The sequence below is a fragment of the Melanotaenia boesemani genome, chromosome 12 (genome assembly GCF_017639745.1).
Source record: "Melanotaenia boesemani isolate fMelBoe1 chromosome 12, fMelBoe1.pri, whole genome shotgun sequence".
NCBI classification, from domain to species: Eukaryota; Metazoa; Chordata; class Actinopteri; order Atheriniformes; family Melanotaeniidae; genus Melanotaenia; species Melanotaenia boesemani.
The window spans coordinates 19,752,983-19,768,429 of record NC_055693.1 but is presented as its reverse complement, the minus strand read 5'-3'; the positions used below and the strand labels follow the sequence as shown (position 1 = coordinate 19,768,429).

General features: G+C 38.7%; 1 protein-coding gene across 6 annotated transcripts in view; it reads left to right on the top strand.

Annotated features, from left to right (window-relative positions):
* fmnl2a (formin-like 2a) overlaps positions 1-15,447 on the top strand; it is a 45,176-nt gene that overhangs the window by 8,950 nt on the left and 20,779 nt on the right. For all 6 annotated transcript variants that reach the window (XM_042001908.1, XM_042001912.1, XM_042001909.1 and 3 more), the window contains exons 2-4: positions 4,831-4,914; positions 8,688-8,768; positions 13,328-13,404. In XM_042001908.1, the coding sequence (XP_041857842.1) occupies positions 4,831-4,914; positions 8,688-8,768; positions 13,328-13,404 (242 nt within the window). The remainder of the gene's footprint in view (positions 1-4,830; positions 4,915-8,687; positions 8,769-13,327; positions 13,405-15,447) is intronic.

Below are 15,447 nucleotides of genomic sequence, written 5' to 3'. Positions count from 1 at the left end.
GCTCCCCACAAAAAAACAAACAAAAAAAAAAAAAACTGATGTGAAACATTTGCATGATGTTAAGTCATATATTTGAACATCTGGGGTGTTTTTTAGCTGGCAGTGCTAATCTAGTTTGCTAACTGTTAAATGTTTTAAAGACTGTGCAGCATTCAGCTGTTTCCGCAGTATTGAGCAATTTATTTTTTGTTGTCATGAATTGAGAATGGCTGATGTTCCTTGTTGTGGTGTGCTTATTTTAAAAGACAGTAGGAGGTGGAGTTGGAACGTTGCTTTGAATGATAGAAAAGTTTCTTTTTAACTGAGACAACATCTTTCATGGCCATTTTTTAAAATTTAGCCTTGTGTCATTTTGCTTACGGGAGCTGAAAAGTTGTAGTGCTGCATTTGTTTGGTAGAGTTAGTTTTAATTGTGGTGCACTGGCAAAGAAAAAGATGGGGATACGAAAGAAGATAGCATGGGTGTGTCTCAAAACTCAAAGGACAAAATTTATTTACTGCTTTGATAACCAGGACGAAGCTGGGTGGCTGTGAGGTGCTTGGTGCATTTTTCTGGTCTGTTTGTGACATTTGTTGTGAATAATATGAACAGTAAAGGATGTTAACACAGTACAGCATGAGCTTAATAAGGGATTTTCTCTTCTAGGTTGCCAGGGTTTCCTAACTGATCTTGTTATATTTAGTTCTTCTGGTTGTTTTCATTCAGCAAGGATTGCTTAGTATGTGAGATCACAGCATGCAGCAATCTTCAAAAGCTAAGAGCTAATCCTAAAGGCAAGTTGTGGATTTTATGAATGATGTTATTGTTTTATATGTATTTGTAGGGTGTTGCAACATTTATGCCTCTCCATACTACCAGTGCTTTAGCCTAGTAAGTTCTGTGACATGTTTGCATACTTGTTCAGAGCTGCAGAAAAAAAAAAGAAAAACCTGTATAATTTTTCTGTATTTTGTTTTGCTTTGCTCCAACAAACTCTTGTATCATCACACATGCATAGTGGAGAGTTTGCAAACCTTCCCTTGTAAAAATGTCATTTTAGTTCCACCCCCACTTAAGTGGACAGCTTTTTAGCTTTGCAAACACAGTTTTCATCTTTTTGCAGCCCTACCAGCTGAAGCAGGCCCTTTACATTGGTTTTGTTTGCTTTTCTAGCCAGCTCTGCTGTGGAGGCTGCACCCCCCTTGGCCTGCAAACCTCCTGGAAGGTCGTGGGCGGTTGGTGGACCTTGAGACTATCTATTTTTACTTCCTTTATGACTCAAGCCGAATAATGAGAGAGGATACATAGGCATTAATAAGCTCTGTCTATTTTCATGTAACCAGAGGCCTGATGTGAGTTAAATATTCCCATAAACTGAAGTTGCTGTAGGAACAAACCCCTCTCTTTGCTTGGTATAGTGTGGTGCAGCTCTCGTGGTGTGAGACACATCCTGTGGTTTCTGGAGTGCTGTGAATGATTACTGAAGCTTTGGAGGATTTATGTTCAACTAAAACTCTCTGCTTAAACTGCTGTTTTAATGCTTTTAAAGAAATTCATTCAGAAGCAATATAGATGTGGGGCACTTGCTTAGTAGATTAAATGTGAGTACAGTTTCATGGCTGGGAAGCACTGAAACCCCATGTCTGCGTCAGTCGCCCCATAGTGTAAATTCCACCCCCCCGGTGATATTTATTTTGTTGTTGCCTAGGGAGAGTCTTTCACTCTTTGTGTCTCTAACAATGTTCGAGTCTTACACAGCTGCCTTGTTGATTGTAACTTCTTCATATTTCTTGCATCTACGCTGGGATTATTCATGCTGATGGCTTGACAGGATCAAGAGGTCTGGCACACACAGTGGCGATTCTGTCATGATTGTTCGCATCTTGAGTGACTTAAAGACCATCAGCCTTAAAGGGTTAAGGCTGGGATGGAACTACTGTAGTTACCACACATACAAGCAATTTTCTGTGTTTATACTTACTTATTTAGATAGTTTTATTTATTTAAAAAAAAAAGAATATATATGAATTTTGTTGGACACAAGTTGTTGGCATCAAATTCAAAATGAGTGACTGTGAGGAATCATTCCTCCCCCCTTTTTTTTTACATTTAATAAGTTGTTCCAATTTTTTGAAACTGGAAAAAATGACATCCAGCATTTCAAACATGTGTCAGACTTACTGTGGTTGAACTATGTAATATCAGACACAGATTGCTTCTGATGATTACTTCAGTAATACTTTAATTACTTTGGGATTTGCTAATGAGTTGTATATGTACTCATCAGTGTGGTCTGCCATCAGGTGCTGGTGTAAATCTGTCCAAATCTGCTTATTGGAGATGTGGGGTAACCTGAGCCTAAGCAAGCTGAGTGGCTGTCACAGCTTATTAGTTTTGGGGATGAAATGAAGGCTAGTAGAAGTGGCTCTTTGCTTTAGTTGGAGCCTCACCAAGCAGAAAGCCCACTGCTCTGTGCACCCACAGTGATTCTACAAACCACACAACCAGCCAACCCAGTAGTTCTCTTTCAACCAAACAAAAGAAGGTAGAGGTCTGCAAGTAATTAATAGTTGCTTGTATGTCACTAAATATGACTTGTCTGCTCAGGTGTTCGATTGTATGTTAATGTGTTTAGGGAAGGAAAGTGCGTACAGCATCTATTCATCTGGTTAGCAGCCAGGTTTAGTCAATAGAGCTCCTCTGACTCCCAATCCCTTGCAGTGAGCTCAGCAGCGATTGGTCGGCCTGCAGTCTTTGCTGAATGCTAATTTTATTTCGATGTCGATTTTTGTAGAGGACCCTGTGTGGGACAGAGCCTGTGTTTCCACTAGACTGGTTTTGCTTGATTGATTTTTGCTTAAAGAAAACAGAGATTAATAACACTTATATTTAAAGCAAACTGCATTCTTGTATTTAGACTTGTTTTTTTGTGGTCTTACTGGCACTTATTTGAAAGAAATCAGTACAGCTCAATTTGTGTTAATTTGGAAAATCAAATCCATGTAGAAATGGACCATAAAACAAGGATCTAGTGGTTTAATCAGCATATACAAAAGTCAAACCAGTTAAGTTATTCTGTTATCAGGATAAGTATAATTTGTATGGCCTTGTTGTCTCAGTAATCTTGCCTAGTATCACTGTTACTAAGATATAATAGTAGTCTTAAGCCCTGTCCCTGTGCCTGCTCAGCATCTGCATACATTGATTTAATCTTACAAATGCCTGCTTTGAAAATGAAAATACTTGCACAGATCGATAACCATGCCATATTAAAATCTAGAACGCGGAAAAATAAAATATTACTCTCCAGCATTTCAAGCAATTATGAAATGTGGCTCTGAAGCTCTGGATCAAACCTCTCATTTAGGGTCTGAGTCCCTCTTTATATTATTCACTCTTGGAAAATGGTCTGATCTCAGGATATTCCTCATCCATCTTCCTCTCACTCCCCCTCTGAGCTCTTCTGGAAAAACCAGTGGAGGCTGAGGGCTGAACGCAGTCTGATAGATGATCCAAACCAGGGAATGAAGAGAGGAAAAGAACCCCAAACTAAACGATGTATAGCAGTGTTATTTTCCAGGTCTCCTCCTCCTGTCTTTTGGCAGTGAAAAACTTGCACACAGATTCATTTGTTTGATATGTTTTGCATAAAAACTGCAGATGAAACACAGGATGTAGAAAGAAAGTTCTGCAACAGTACAATCAAAGCATTCACCAACACATTGGTCCTATTAGATTTATTAAAAAACACCATTTGTTGGAAATCACTCATTGAATATCATAAATCTTTATTGTAATCAGGTGGATGGACAAATGAAGACAAAGTAACTTCCTGCTAGATATTCTGACCATCTTTTTCTTGTTGTTGTTTACTGTCTTTATTGCTCACTCTCCGATTCGTTGTCCTGTGGTGGTTGTCCTGTGGTGGTCATTTGACTGGTGTTAGATTGGATTGACTATTTGGAAACAGGCCATCAAGGAAGTTGTTTTATTTGCCCTCTTTAACAACAGTCATATTTCTTTAAAGGTTCAAAGTACACATAAGCACATATGCCCATAATAATAGGTTGTGTTGCCATATATTCCCAGTTTTCTGTGAACACCGGACACATTTTGTAGCAGAATGCTATCATTATTACTGAACAGTCAGTCTTTGTATTTTAATGTCTTTCCTACTGTGTTTTTTTTTAATACCAAACCCAAGTTCTTTCTTAAATCGTCATTACATTTCATTAACTTTGGCCTTTTACAGTTATTTTTTGTCTGTTGTGGAGGAAATGGTCTGTGATATAAGCTGTTGCTGGTGACGCCAAAAAACCCTGCATGTAGCTGCCAGTATAGACCAGAACACCTTGATTTGCTGAAATATAAGTTATGCAGTAAGTTATCTGAATAAGCATTTGAAGTGGTTTTTCGACAGAAGACAGTAAAGGGAAGCGGGAAACAAAGGGGGTATTAATGGAAATGGAAGGCAGCAAAGATCTCAAGCTGGAATTGGAGAACATTCCTGCTCCTCAGAACATCTTTTGGTGATATTTTTGCTGTAACCAACCATTAATGCAGTAGCCTAAATTGCTGCAGCTTTCATTGTTTGAGAAGGAAAGAACCTGATTTGTACACTTTAAATGTGTGTGGATGCTGCAGATGGCCACACAGGTATATTAGTGCCTGATATCATGAGCAGAAATGTTGTCTAGTGCTTCTGCAAATACATAAAAATCTAAAGGAACATGCATCTTACCAGATGAGGTTACATCTTTTAGATACTCCTCCCTTCTCTCTTTGGGCTCTATTAATGATATGTCTCCAGCTACACCCAATTAACTCTGACCTTTTCCTTTTTCTTTCAGAACTCAATGAATCTTCCTCCTGACAAGGCGCGACTGTTGCGACAATATGACAATGAGAAGAAATGGGAACTAATCTGTGATCAGGTGGGCAACACAAGTCTGTCAGATATGATCCAATGTTGCTGCTCAGAAAGTCACATTTAATTGTCATTTCTACATAAATAAGAAAATGATTACATACTGAACTGTGTACTGCATTTCTAATCTTGGTTAAGATCTGTCCCTCTGTGTGTTGTGACCACAACGCCCACGTTCCATTTACCTGCCTTTACCCCATAAGCTCTTTGCCATCCTTACACACAGCCTCAACTTTCCTCGTCAAGTGGGTTAAGTGCCACTGCAGGGAGCACACATCGGTTAGCTAGTTAAAATCTAGAGCCTATTATTGGTGTCAGTGCTGCGTGCAGGAAATAACAGACGGTGCATGTTGTGCAGTGAGCTGTGGTCTAAGAGCCCCGCTTAGTTGGCAACCTCAGTGCCTGAGTTTTACCGCCTCCCTGAGCAGTGGAGAAAAGCAGAGACTTGATCAAGACCACCACCCACTCAAACTGTATTGATGGCTACTGACCCTGAAGGGAGCTGTGCCAGAGTGAGGCAGTCCGGCTGCTGACCAGCAGGAAGAGATCCTCTTGGTGTTCAGTCCAAAGTGTCAGACGTGAAGTTTGGTTCCTTTTCAGCGTCAGTGAAGCAGTTTCCAAATCATTACCCAGTTATTTTTTGCATCTTTACTCCTTAAAAGTGATCTCATTAAGAAGTGAGAAAGCAAGCTTTCTTATCTCTTGCATCTTTTTGCCTTTTGATGAGTGTGAGACTGTATTCTGTTCATGCATTAAGTCAGAAATCAAAGTCTGTTCTAAAACTAGTTCTCCAAACTTATTTCCCCTGTTGTTTATACAATAAGTCTGTACCCAAGATAGTACAGGGAGTGCTGGGAGCGAAGCATTTTCTGTGACATAGATACAGTGAATCTTTTAATGTAACCATGGCAACATTAAAGGAATGAGGCAGAGATGTAGACATGACAGGTACACCCCCTTTGAAAAACAAATGCCACCAGTGGCTGAAATATTAATGACGATTCCTGAAATTATGGCAATTTAATTTAAATATGGAGGGTGCTCTTGATATGAACACAATGTTAAAATATAATTGCAAAGAGAAATCTTAAGACTACAGCCTCTTTCTATGAGAGATATACCTCAGATGCTTTTTCATATAGACAGTTACAGACACAGTAGCTGAAACATCTAAACTTTCAACTATATTTTGCTATATTATTATATATTTTCATTTAAACTAATTCTTATGCTCTTCAGATGCAAAAAGGAAAGTGCAACTAATCTTTGAGATTTAATCTACACCTGCTGCCCAGATAAGCTACAACTGTCTGACAGTTTTCTGGAACCCATTTATACCGGCTCAGAAGAAACAGATGTGCATTCTCCATAATGTCGTCTGTGTAACTCTGTTTCCAACCCGCTTGCATTCCTTACATTTCTTTGCATGCAACAGGATATATTTAACACCTGTCAGCTTATTTTGCAGTGCCCCATATTTATTTATTTATTTTTAAGTAATAAAAATATTAGCTGTCTTTCTGCCAGTTGCCATTAGCTTAGAGTGACTCCTGTTGCTCTTGTCTTTTCTATTTTTGTCTGAGGAAACTCTCTACAGGTGAGAAATCTGGTGTTGCTGATCTCATCTCAGTATCTGTACAGAAAGCCATTTTAAGTATGTGGTCTACTGCAAAAGCTTCCTTTGTGATGCCGGTAACTTAAACTTGTTGGCATATAAGAATGTGATGTAATGCTTTCTGGACACTCATGAGTTCTAAGTTTAACTTAAATATGGCCTACCTTAAAATGTCACTGTCTTTGCTAAGGTTGTCATCCACCTTCCAGGAAATCAGAGGCTTAGACGGTAGTTATGAAACTTCTGTTATCCTTTTGAGACTTGACTGTTTGCTGATGGGAAGCCTTTGAGGCATCATGTCGCTGTGCTGTCAACTCCTGCTGCTTGCTAGGAAACTATGAGGTTCATGTTAAACGGATAGAGAACCTTGTTTAGCTGTCAAGTGAAGAAGAAGTTGGAAGCATGGGATGTTTTCAAGTGTTGTCTGTGACCTCCAGATAAAGTGAACAAAGACAAACTTCAGGAGACTAATTGTTGGCAAGCATGTGACTCAGAAACTTCAGAAAGTTCCAAGTTCTTCAAAGGCAGACAAACACATATATAATGTCTAAAACACTGGATTTGCAAAATAATCCTTTTTTTTATGCAGCAATAGAAATAAGTTATCTACTAACAAAATCTGTGGAGATGTTAAAAAGTGAGTTATGTTGACTACAACCTAATAGGACGGTCATGATGATATAGATTTAGATTAGTGATGTTTGCACCGTTTTAGTACTTTTTTTTTAAATAAAAACATCCACAAAAACATTATTGACTATCTTTTTGGTTGGAGTAAAAGAAAATGTACCTACAATGATGCTGTGTTTGGATTTACAGTGAAATCCCTTACACGTACGAGGACAGATGTTTGTTTAAATTAGATTGGTTAAATTTTAAATGCACCTTGTGATGATCTGTTTGTACCACATAACAGCAGTTACATTGGTTCAAATGGTGGAAAATGTATAAACATTTGTGGAACTATATTTTTAGTTGATCCTGCAAGATGAATTTAGGTGAATGATTGCAGCAAAATGTAAAATGCCGGCATTAAACTAAACTGATAAAACATAGTACGAATAAATCAAACTTGATGAGAAGTGGGATTAAAAGTAAAAATAACATTTACAAAAAAAAAAAGCCTAATTTTGACACTAATGTCTAAAATAGTCAAAGTGGAAAATATAATAATACAGGACGTTATAATTTAAATCAAATGTTTGTAAACCATTGGATATGTAGAGTAGGACTTAGCATAATGTTCCAGATACAACACCCCTTAAATTAATAAGATTTATTTTCAATTCACAGCAGCTGTCTACTGCCTGTCTTTTAAACAGTGCTGCTGTCCATCTTCATTTTAGCTTGGGGTGCAGGGGATGAGAGATCAAGTTTGAACATATTGTGTTTGCAAACAATAGCACGCCACCAAAATTAAAAAAACAAAAAAAAAAGCTTTTCTTTACAAAAGGTCTTTATTGTCTTTTTCTCATACATGCTTCTACTATATGCCATGCTGCTGTGTTGTGCTGCTCAGCCTAATCCAAATACTGTTTCCCGCTCAACACACTGATCCAAATCCAGCACTAATCTCTTGTATTTATACTTAGATCAAAGTGGTAAGACCTGAAACCTGTTGCTGGTTGAACTTAATGCACATACATGCGCATCCAGACAGCACGGATCATCATCACGCCATGTCTTTATTATACATTGTTGCTGTAGTCATGCGACAACTTTTTTCCTCCAACAAATGCATGAGGTAGTGCTGTTGCTACAAGAAAAGCTTCCAGAAAAACCAAATAAAAAAATGAAAATAAATAAGGAAACATGTATAATCTGAGAGTTTGTCATGCACACGTTCTGAATGTAGGAATGATCGCTATTTTCCTTATTAAAGCGGAACATAGTCTTAATGTCAAATGTAGAGTTAATGAAAAGTTAAATTTAATAAAAGCCTATTCAGATTCAGCCTGATGACTTATATGTATATAAGATATGTAAAGTTTTTCTAGTGCAGTCATTACTGCTGTTCTTGATACCAGAGAATTAACTGTAATTAATTGTAATTTCTCTCGAGGAAAAGTATTTTTTCCTTATGTTTATTCTCTTCTTTCCCTTTTCTCATTTCTTTTTGTTCATCTCAGCTCATTTCACAGCTTTTTCTTTCTCTTTTTTGACAGGAACGCTTCCAAGTGAAAAACCCGCCTCACACGTACCTCCAAAAGCTGAGGAGTTATCTAGACCCAGCAGTCACAAGAAAGGTGAGTGCCCTGTCTTTACAGGCTATCCTGTTCCAGTGGCCTCGCTGTTGTAGTTTGGAAGTTTTTTTCCTTCCCCTCTGACCTTCTGTCTCTTATCCAGGATATTCCCACAGCTGAGGGAAGATAGCATGCAGGAGTTCTGGAGGAGAAAGCTTTAGTTACAAAACAGGCAGTGTGTTTTCAAGACTAGTTAAGCCGAGGTACAGTTATAGCTTGCTTAGGCTATTTAATTGGACTACCGTCTAGTATACAAGCACAAGAGGGAAATATCTTTTATTGAGCAAAGCATGACCGTCTTTGCTTTGATAGTTGGGGATAAGGGAGAAGGATGTCTGCTTTTAGGTCATAACCATTGTACTTTTTATGCTTGAGCTATTATGCCCCAAAATGGACCAAAATGAATGACAAACAAATTTAGGTGGGTGCAAAATAGTACCAAATTAAGTGGTGTATATTCTTTACACTTGTGTTTAAATACCAAAACAGGAACTGTGGTGCATGTGCAGAGCACCAGGCCAGTTGGGTCCTGATTTGTAGTTGTGCTTTTATTGCACCTATGCAGTACTGTATTTTAGAGGTGCATGTCGTTTGTGATGGGGAGCCATACACATTAGTTATATACATGGAATGAAAAATGATATAACTCCCAATCACATCATAATTTTGATTTCAGTTGGGGAATTTCTGGTCATGACTGGGAAAGAGCAATGGGGTAAAAGTGCAAAAAGAGTTACTTGAAAGGAATAATGGTACAAAACTTGTTGCTACATTTAAATTTACTTGCAGGGTAGCAGGAGCTAACAGGAAAAGATCAGGAGTGTCTTAGCTATATGATAAATAATGGCCTCTCAGCAGCCAATTGTGGCTGTTTTTCTTGGCTGCTTGGAATGGAGCAGAACAGAGTAGGAGGGGCTCCATGAAAACAAGTTTCAGCCAGCGCTCAGGCTTTTGCCAAAACTTGGCCTGGATGTGCAAACTGTGGGGGGAAATGCTGGGAGACCGTCCTCTGTGATAAACAAATTAACCAACAGACTCTGCCAGAATTGCAACAAATCTCTGAATGGTTCAATTTGCACTGACTGGGCTTAAAAATTTAAACTGCAGTAAGCCAGCTAGAGCAGCTTGAACAAATTGAGTTATGCTGACTGTGGCAATAACTTAGAACAGATGAACAATGTTTTTATGATGCAAAATGTCCCATACAGTAGTGGTTTGTTGTGTGACCTGTTTTACGAGGTGTAGGAGCATCATTCAGTAAAAAAATTGTGCAATTTCACCAAGAGGAAGAGTAGAGAAGCTTTTCTAATGTTTAAAAGATTTGATTCCTACATGTTTTGTTCTGCAAAATTCCTGGTGTCGGTGTCAGTAAGTAAAGACTTTGAAATGGGATCTTAAGTTCTTGAATAAGTTGGAATGCTAAATATTTTAGTTTGTGAACCAGTAATTAATTATGCTAAATTAAGTTTTCAAAGCATCTGCCTCCCTATTTCCAACATGACAGATAGTGTCATATCTGGTCTATCTCTGATAGTCTGTCTCTGAGACAGGTGATTAAAACCTCACACACCTACTGTAGCTTTGTAAGTTAGCTTAGCATAAAAATGGAAGCAGCATTTAATGGCCAGCCGGGCTCAGTTCAAAGATAAGAAAGATAAAGTGAAAAAAGAACACACACAAACAACAAGGTCATTTAAAAACTCAGTAACTGATATTTTATATCTATACTAAAGCTGAAATATTAAAAAAAATGTAGGTAGAATTGCAAGTTAAGCTAAACTGAGCTAAGCTCAGTGCTTTACCTCTTGGTTTGACCTTCATTTAAACTTCATTGCTGATCATGTTGAAGGCATTCTTGGTATAAACATTCAACATGGCCTCTTGAACTTATCCAGATGTGTGCCCAGTAGAGCTGATCCTCTTTTTTTCCTCCATCTTTTGTTTTGTGTCATGTTTGATTAAAAAAATCTTGTTTGCTACTGCTCTAGATGAGACTTGTTAAAACCTCCCTTAATTTATTTCCTATCGCAGGCCTTATATTTTTGTACAATCAACATGTAGCCTTCTTTTTAGGCTTGATTGAAAACTGGAAGGCGCACAGGATTGGCATGAAAGAGTAAAGTGAAGAGGGCAATGAAGAGGGAGGGAAGGAGAGATTGTGAATAATAAAGAGTGAGTAGAGGGGGGAGAAAGAGATGGACAGAGAGTGACGGAAAGACAAAAAAGAAGCACAAGAGAGCACGGAGGAAAAGAAAGAGTTATGGGCTTCATTCTACATTCCTGCTCCATCCCCCTTTTCCTTCAAACTCAAACAATTGCCACTTTGTGCCACTGTGAGAGAGCTGGAGGTCATTGCCTCTGCTTTCCATAGGCAGGCTCCGGCGCATTCCTCGGAGCAGCTCCCAGCCAATAGGCAGCCAAGGAGGAAGAGCTTCAGTCCAACTAGTCCCCAAGAATGTATCAGCCGTTGATTTGTTTCCAGGATAACCCCTCCTGAGCTCACACCTCCCTAAACCTTTCCCCCTCTCCTCTACATTCTCAGTGCTGTCTCCTCGCTCTCACTTTCTCTTTCACCGCTCCCTCCTCGTCTCCTCTTTTCCTCCTTTCTCCTCATGCTGTCTTCACTCTCTCTCCCCACTGTCGGCTTCTCTCTTCCTGCTCTCTCTGTGATGCAGCTGGTAGCACTTAAAGTGTGGAGTGTAGGGCTTTTTAGTGGGGGCTATGGGAGCCTGCGCAGTACCCCAAAAATATGCTCTGCTTTCCACACATGCACAAAAATGACTCCTCCCTAATAAAAACACTGTGTTTCTCATCTCCTTATGTTCCAAACACACACCGCCCAAGCCCAAAGACATACACCAGAGACAACAAGCCATGGGAACTACTCTCCTTTCTGTGGATGTTAATAATAGGTTGAGCTCTGTTTCTTCCCTGATACAGACACACCATGGAAAGTCTTCTCTTCTAACATTCATTTTTGTTTACTATTTTTCAGCTGGAGCCCTGAAACATCTAGAAAAAAACAGAAAAAACAATACCAGACTCTCCTTAAAGTGTTTTTTTTCCTCTTCTGATTACTTGGCATTAGCAATGTGTACGAAATAACGTAAAGTAGTTCATTGTCTAATATGCACTCAGATGACAAAGTTATATAAAGTAACAGTATAACAAGAAAAGCAGAAAATGTTTTATTCTGAGAAGCTGAAATGTAAGAATTGTCTGCAGTTCTCTGAATATTTATAGCAGTTAATTATTGTTGTCCTGCTGTTTATCCTTACAACAAATTTGCTATAATCTTGGTGATTTTCAGCAAAGAAAATGTGAAGAGAGCCAACTCTTACATGAAAATTAGTTTGCACCGTGGTACTGTGTTCCATCAGGTGCTAGTCAGACCTGAAGCAAGTAAATTCTGCTGCTATTTAACACCTGACTGAATAGCAATGTAACACTTTCCCATTTAACCCAAAAGCCAGATGTTTGTGGGTGTTAAGGTGTTTGTTTTCATCTCTATAAAAAAGGACTTCACTGCAGTTTCTCTATCACATGGTATGTAGTAGTGAGTAACTGATACTTTTTTTTTGGTTGTAAATTCTAAGCAATCATGACAAATTGTAAATTGATGTGTAAAGACACAACAGACCACTAAATGAATTGAGGAATGCCACAAGAGTTGCATACAGGACCTAATAAATGGCAATATTTTTAAAAGACAAGCAAAACTGCCAGCAGCAAATATTTCTTTGTTCTAAGAAAATGTATTTCAAGAATAACAGATTTTTTGATGTGTTATATTTTCAGTATTTATCTTTCTTTGCCTCTTTGCTAATGTAACAACCAATCAGGGATTTCTTCCATCTGTCTCACTGTGAGCATGTTTGATCACCGCTGGTCGTTCACCTGACTTCTTTTGCAGTTGTATAACAGCATGAACTCCCCACCAGGATAAAAGCAAAGACGAACAGGCTCACCTTTTCAATAATTTTTTTGTCTAATTCAATAGTTAATTGGGATTTTTCATATGCAACATGCTGGTCAAATAGTTTATTCTTGTAGCTGTCTCCATAGCAAAACATCAGAGAACGTAGCTGCCAACAGGGGTTTTCCGATGGCCAATTAGGTTACTCAGTGTTTGTCAAGTTGTTTTCAGTAGAAATTTGAATCGGTGCACAAAATTTGGCCATTTAATAACCAGTTTTAGAGTCCTTATTTAAAAGCCACAAAAGTATAAACATGCAGTTAAAAAAAACAGCTATTTTCATGATTTCCAGTGAGTCAGCTAGTTTTCTGTTAATGGTTACTCTCCTGTAAAAGGCCCATGTAAAAATCCTTGGAGTACAACGCAATCCCATCTTTTTTCCTGTTATTTTTATAGTCTGTGCGTACTGAACAGCATGCTCACTTTTACTTCTAAATGTCACTGTGGTTGCCTCTGTGTCTGTTTGTCTAACATTTCTGTCAGAGAAAGTTTTCTCCAGCCAAAACATCTCCCATCTCTGTATTACCACATCATGATTTACAGAAGTATGATGAAATTAAACCCCTCGCTTTTTATTTTTCCTCAGAAATTCAGACGAAGGGTACAGGAGTCCACCCAAGTGCTGAGAGAACTGGAGATTTCGTTACGGACGAATCATATAGGGTGAGTCACTGTAAGACTGCGTGAAGTCTGTGTAAGGAATAAAGTCTTGCATTTCAGACACTCAGAGACACAAACGTTGACACTAAATACCCGCACCCCCAATCCAAATATGTGCTCTGACCTAATATTACACCCAAAACCATGTGGCGATGAGGAAAAGATGAATCAATGGATTGTTCCGAGCGGCTGACACATGAACAGCCTGTGGAAGGAAAACACATTTTTTCTTGCTGTAGTTGGGCTGCACAACTTTAGTGTTTCTGTCTGCCATCCTCATGAGATATAATATGGATTATTGCTAAAGAGATCTTGTTTTCCCAGCAGATGAAACACTGGTGTTTTCATCTGCAATGTCAGGTATTGTAGGATAACAAGCCTAAACCTGTAGGAGCTGATACTGAGGCAGAGCTTCACAATTCAGCCTCGAAGGAAGATCAATATCTCTGAGAGTTTCAGAAAATCAAAGTGCTTTGTTTTGCCATAGTTCATGGTAACTGTGTCACTACAGTGTGATGGGTTGCTCAATTACTTATGAGAAATATGATTTTGCATGGATTTGTAGTTTAGGGCATATTGCAGTGAGCATGTAATTCAGTAGTTTTTGTGGAAAAGAAAATGTACCTATCTTAACTGAAGATAAAAATTAGTTATTCGTTAATTAAGTTCAAGGGAAAACAATTTTGCCTCAACATGGACAGGATTCCTGGCTAATTGTCAATGCAGTGGTGCATGAAACTGCATTGAAATCAACTGCACAAGCTTCTGTTTGTGTGGGCTTGTAAAGAAGAGTGACCGGCACAATGTGGAACTCTGACAACAGACATCTTTTCAGATGAAAGTAGTATTTATTTTAGTGCTGCTGCAGGGCTGTTTCTAGGCAAGGCAAGTTTTATTTGTATAGAAGTTTCTACAAACAGTTTTCTCTGACCTGTCACTATTCTAAAGAGTTTTCACATCAACCTTTAGTGTCGGCTCAGCCTCCTTGGAAACTCAACTACGGTGCTACTGAAACATTAGCAGACAAGTAGAGCCCAGGGTCCATGAGATTTTTTCTGTGAGAACGTTGCTCTACCAGACCCCTGACTCTTGAGTTAAATGAGCCAAAAAGGGTGTTGTAATTCTTTTGCATTCTTCTTTGCAGTTTGGCAAACTGGTAATAAATGTAGGAACAGTTGAATCACAAAAACATTAATAGTAAGTTTCTCTGTACAAATAAAAGCATCTCTGTCCTGACACCAGGTAGTTGATTTCTTTGGCATTTGCCACATTTCCAGCCAAACCTACCAGCCTGAACATATTGACACATGTCTATGTTGCTAAGTGCATGTTGTGTTGAAGGCCTGACTGATTGGTGATTTTGAAAACTAGCTGACCAGTTGGTACATCCCATATGTTAAAGTGGCACTCCTTTACGCATAAAATTCTGTATGTGGAAGTGGTCCGGAAGCCTTTGCTTATGGAGTAGGAGGGCTAATGAAATATCTTACATTGGTAGAGGCTGAAGGGTATCGGTTGGAAATGTAAATAATATGCAGAGAGAATCCATGCATTGTAATTAAAACTTGCAGTTTAGTGCCATGTTGCAGGTGGAAGGTCAGGAGGCAACCATGAGAGCATCTGCTGGTCACACACTACAGAAAAAAAGCTAAATTACTCTACAATTTGAGCTACAGTATGTGTCTTGATTTATCTGTTTTTCTTCCCCTCGTCCCATACACTTATAACTTTAATTTGTCACGGACATTCACACAAATGATCTCCTGCATCTGACAACACTGTCTCTTAAACTCCTACACACTGTTTACACACTGATCAGATTCTGTGCTTTTAACCAAAACATACTCCAGTTGGAGTCCATCTGGCTGACCAGTTGAAATGTTGTTTACAAGGCTTAACTCTTAAAAAGACCTCATGTCAGTAAACTAGATTACACGAATAATCTAACCAATCTAGATTAGACAATGACTCATTAACATAAAGGCAGGGGGGGAACAAGAGAGCCTGGACTCGTGATGGCAGAGAGCACAATGTCACCCACTCAGG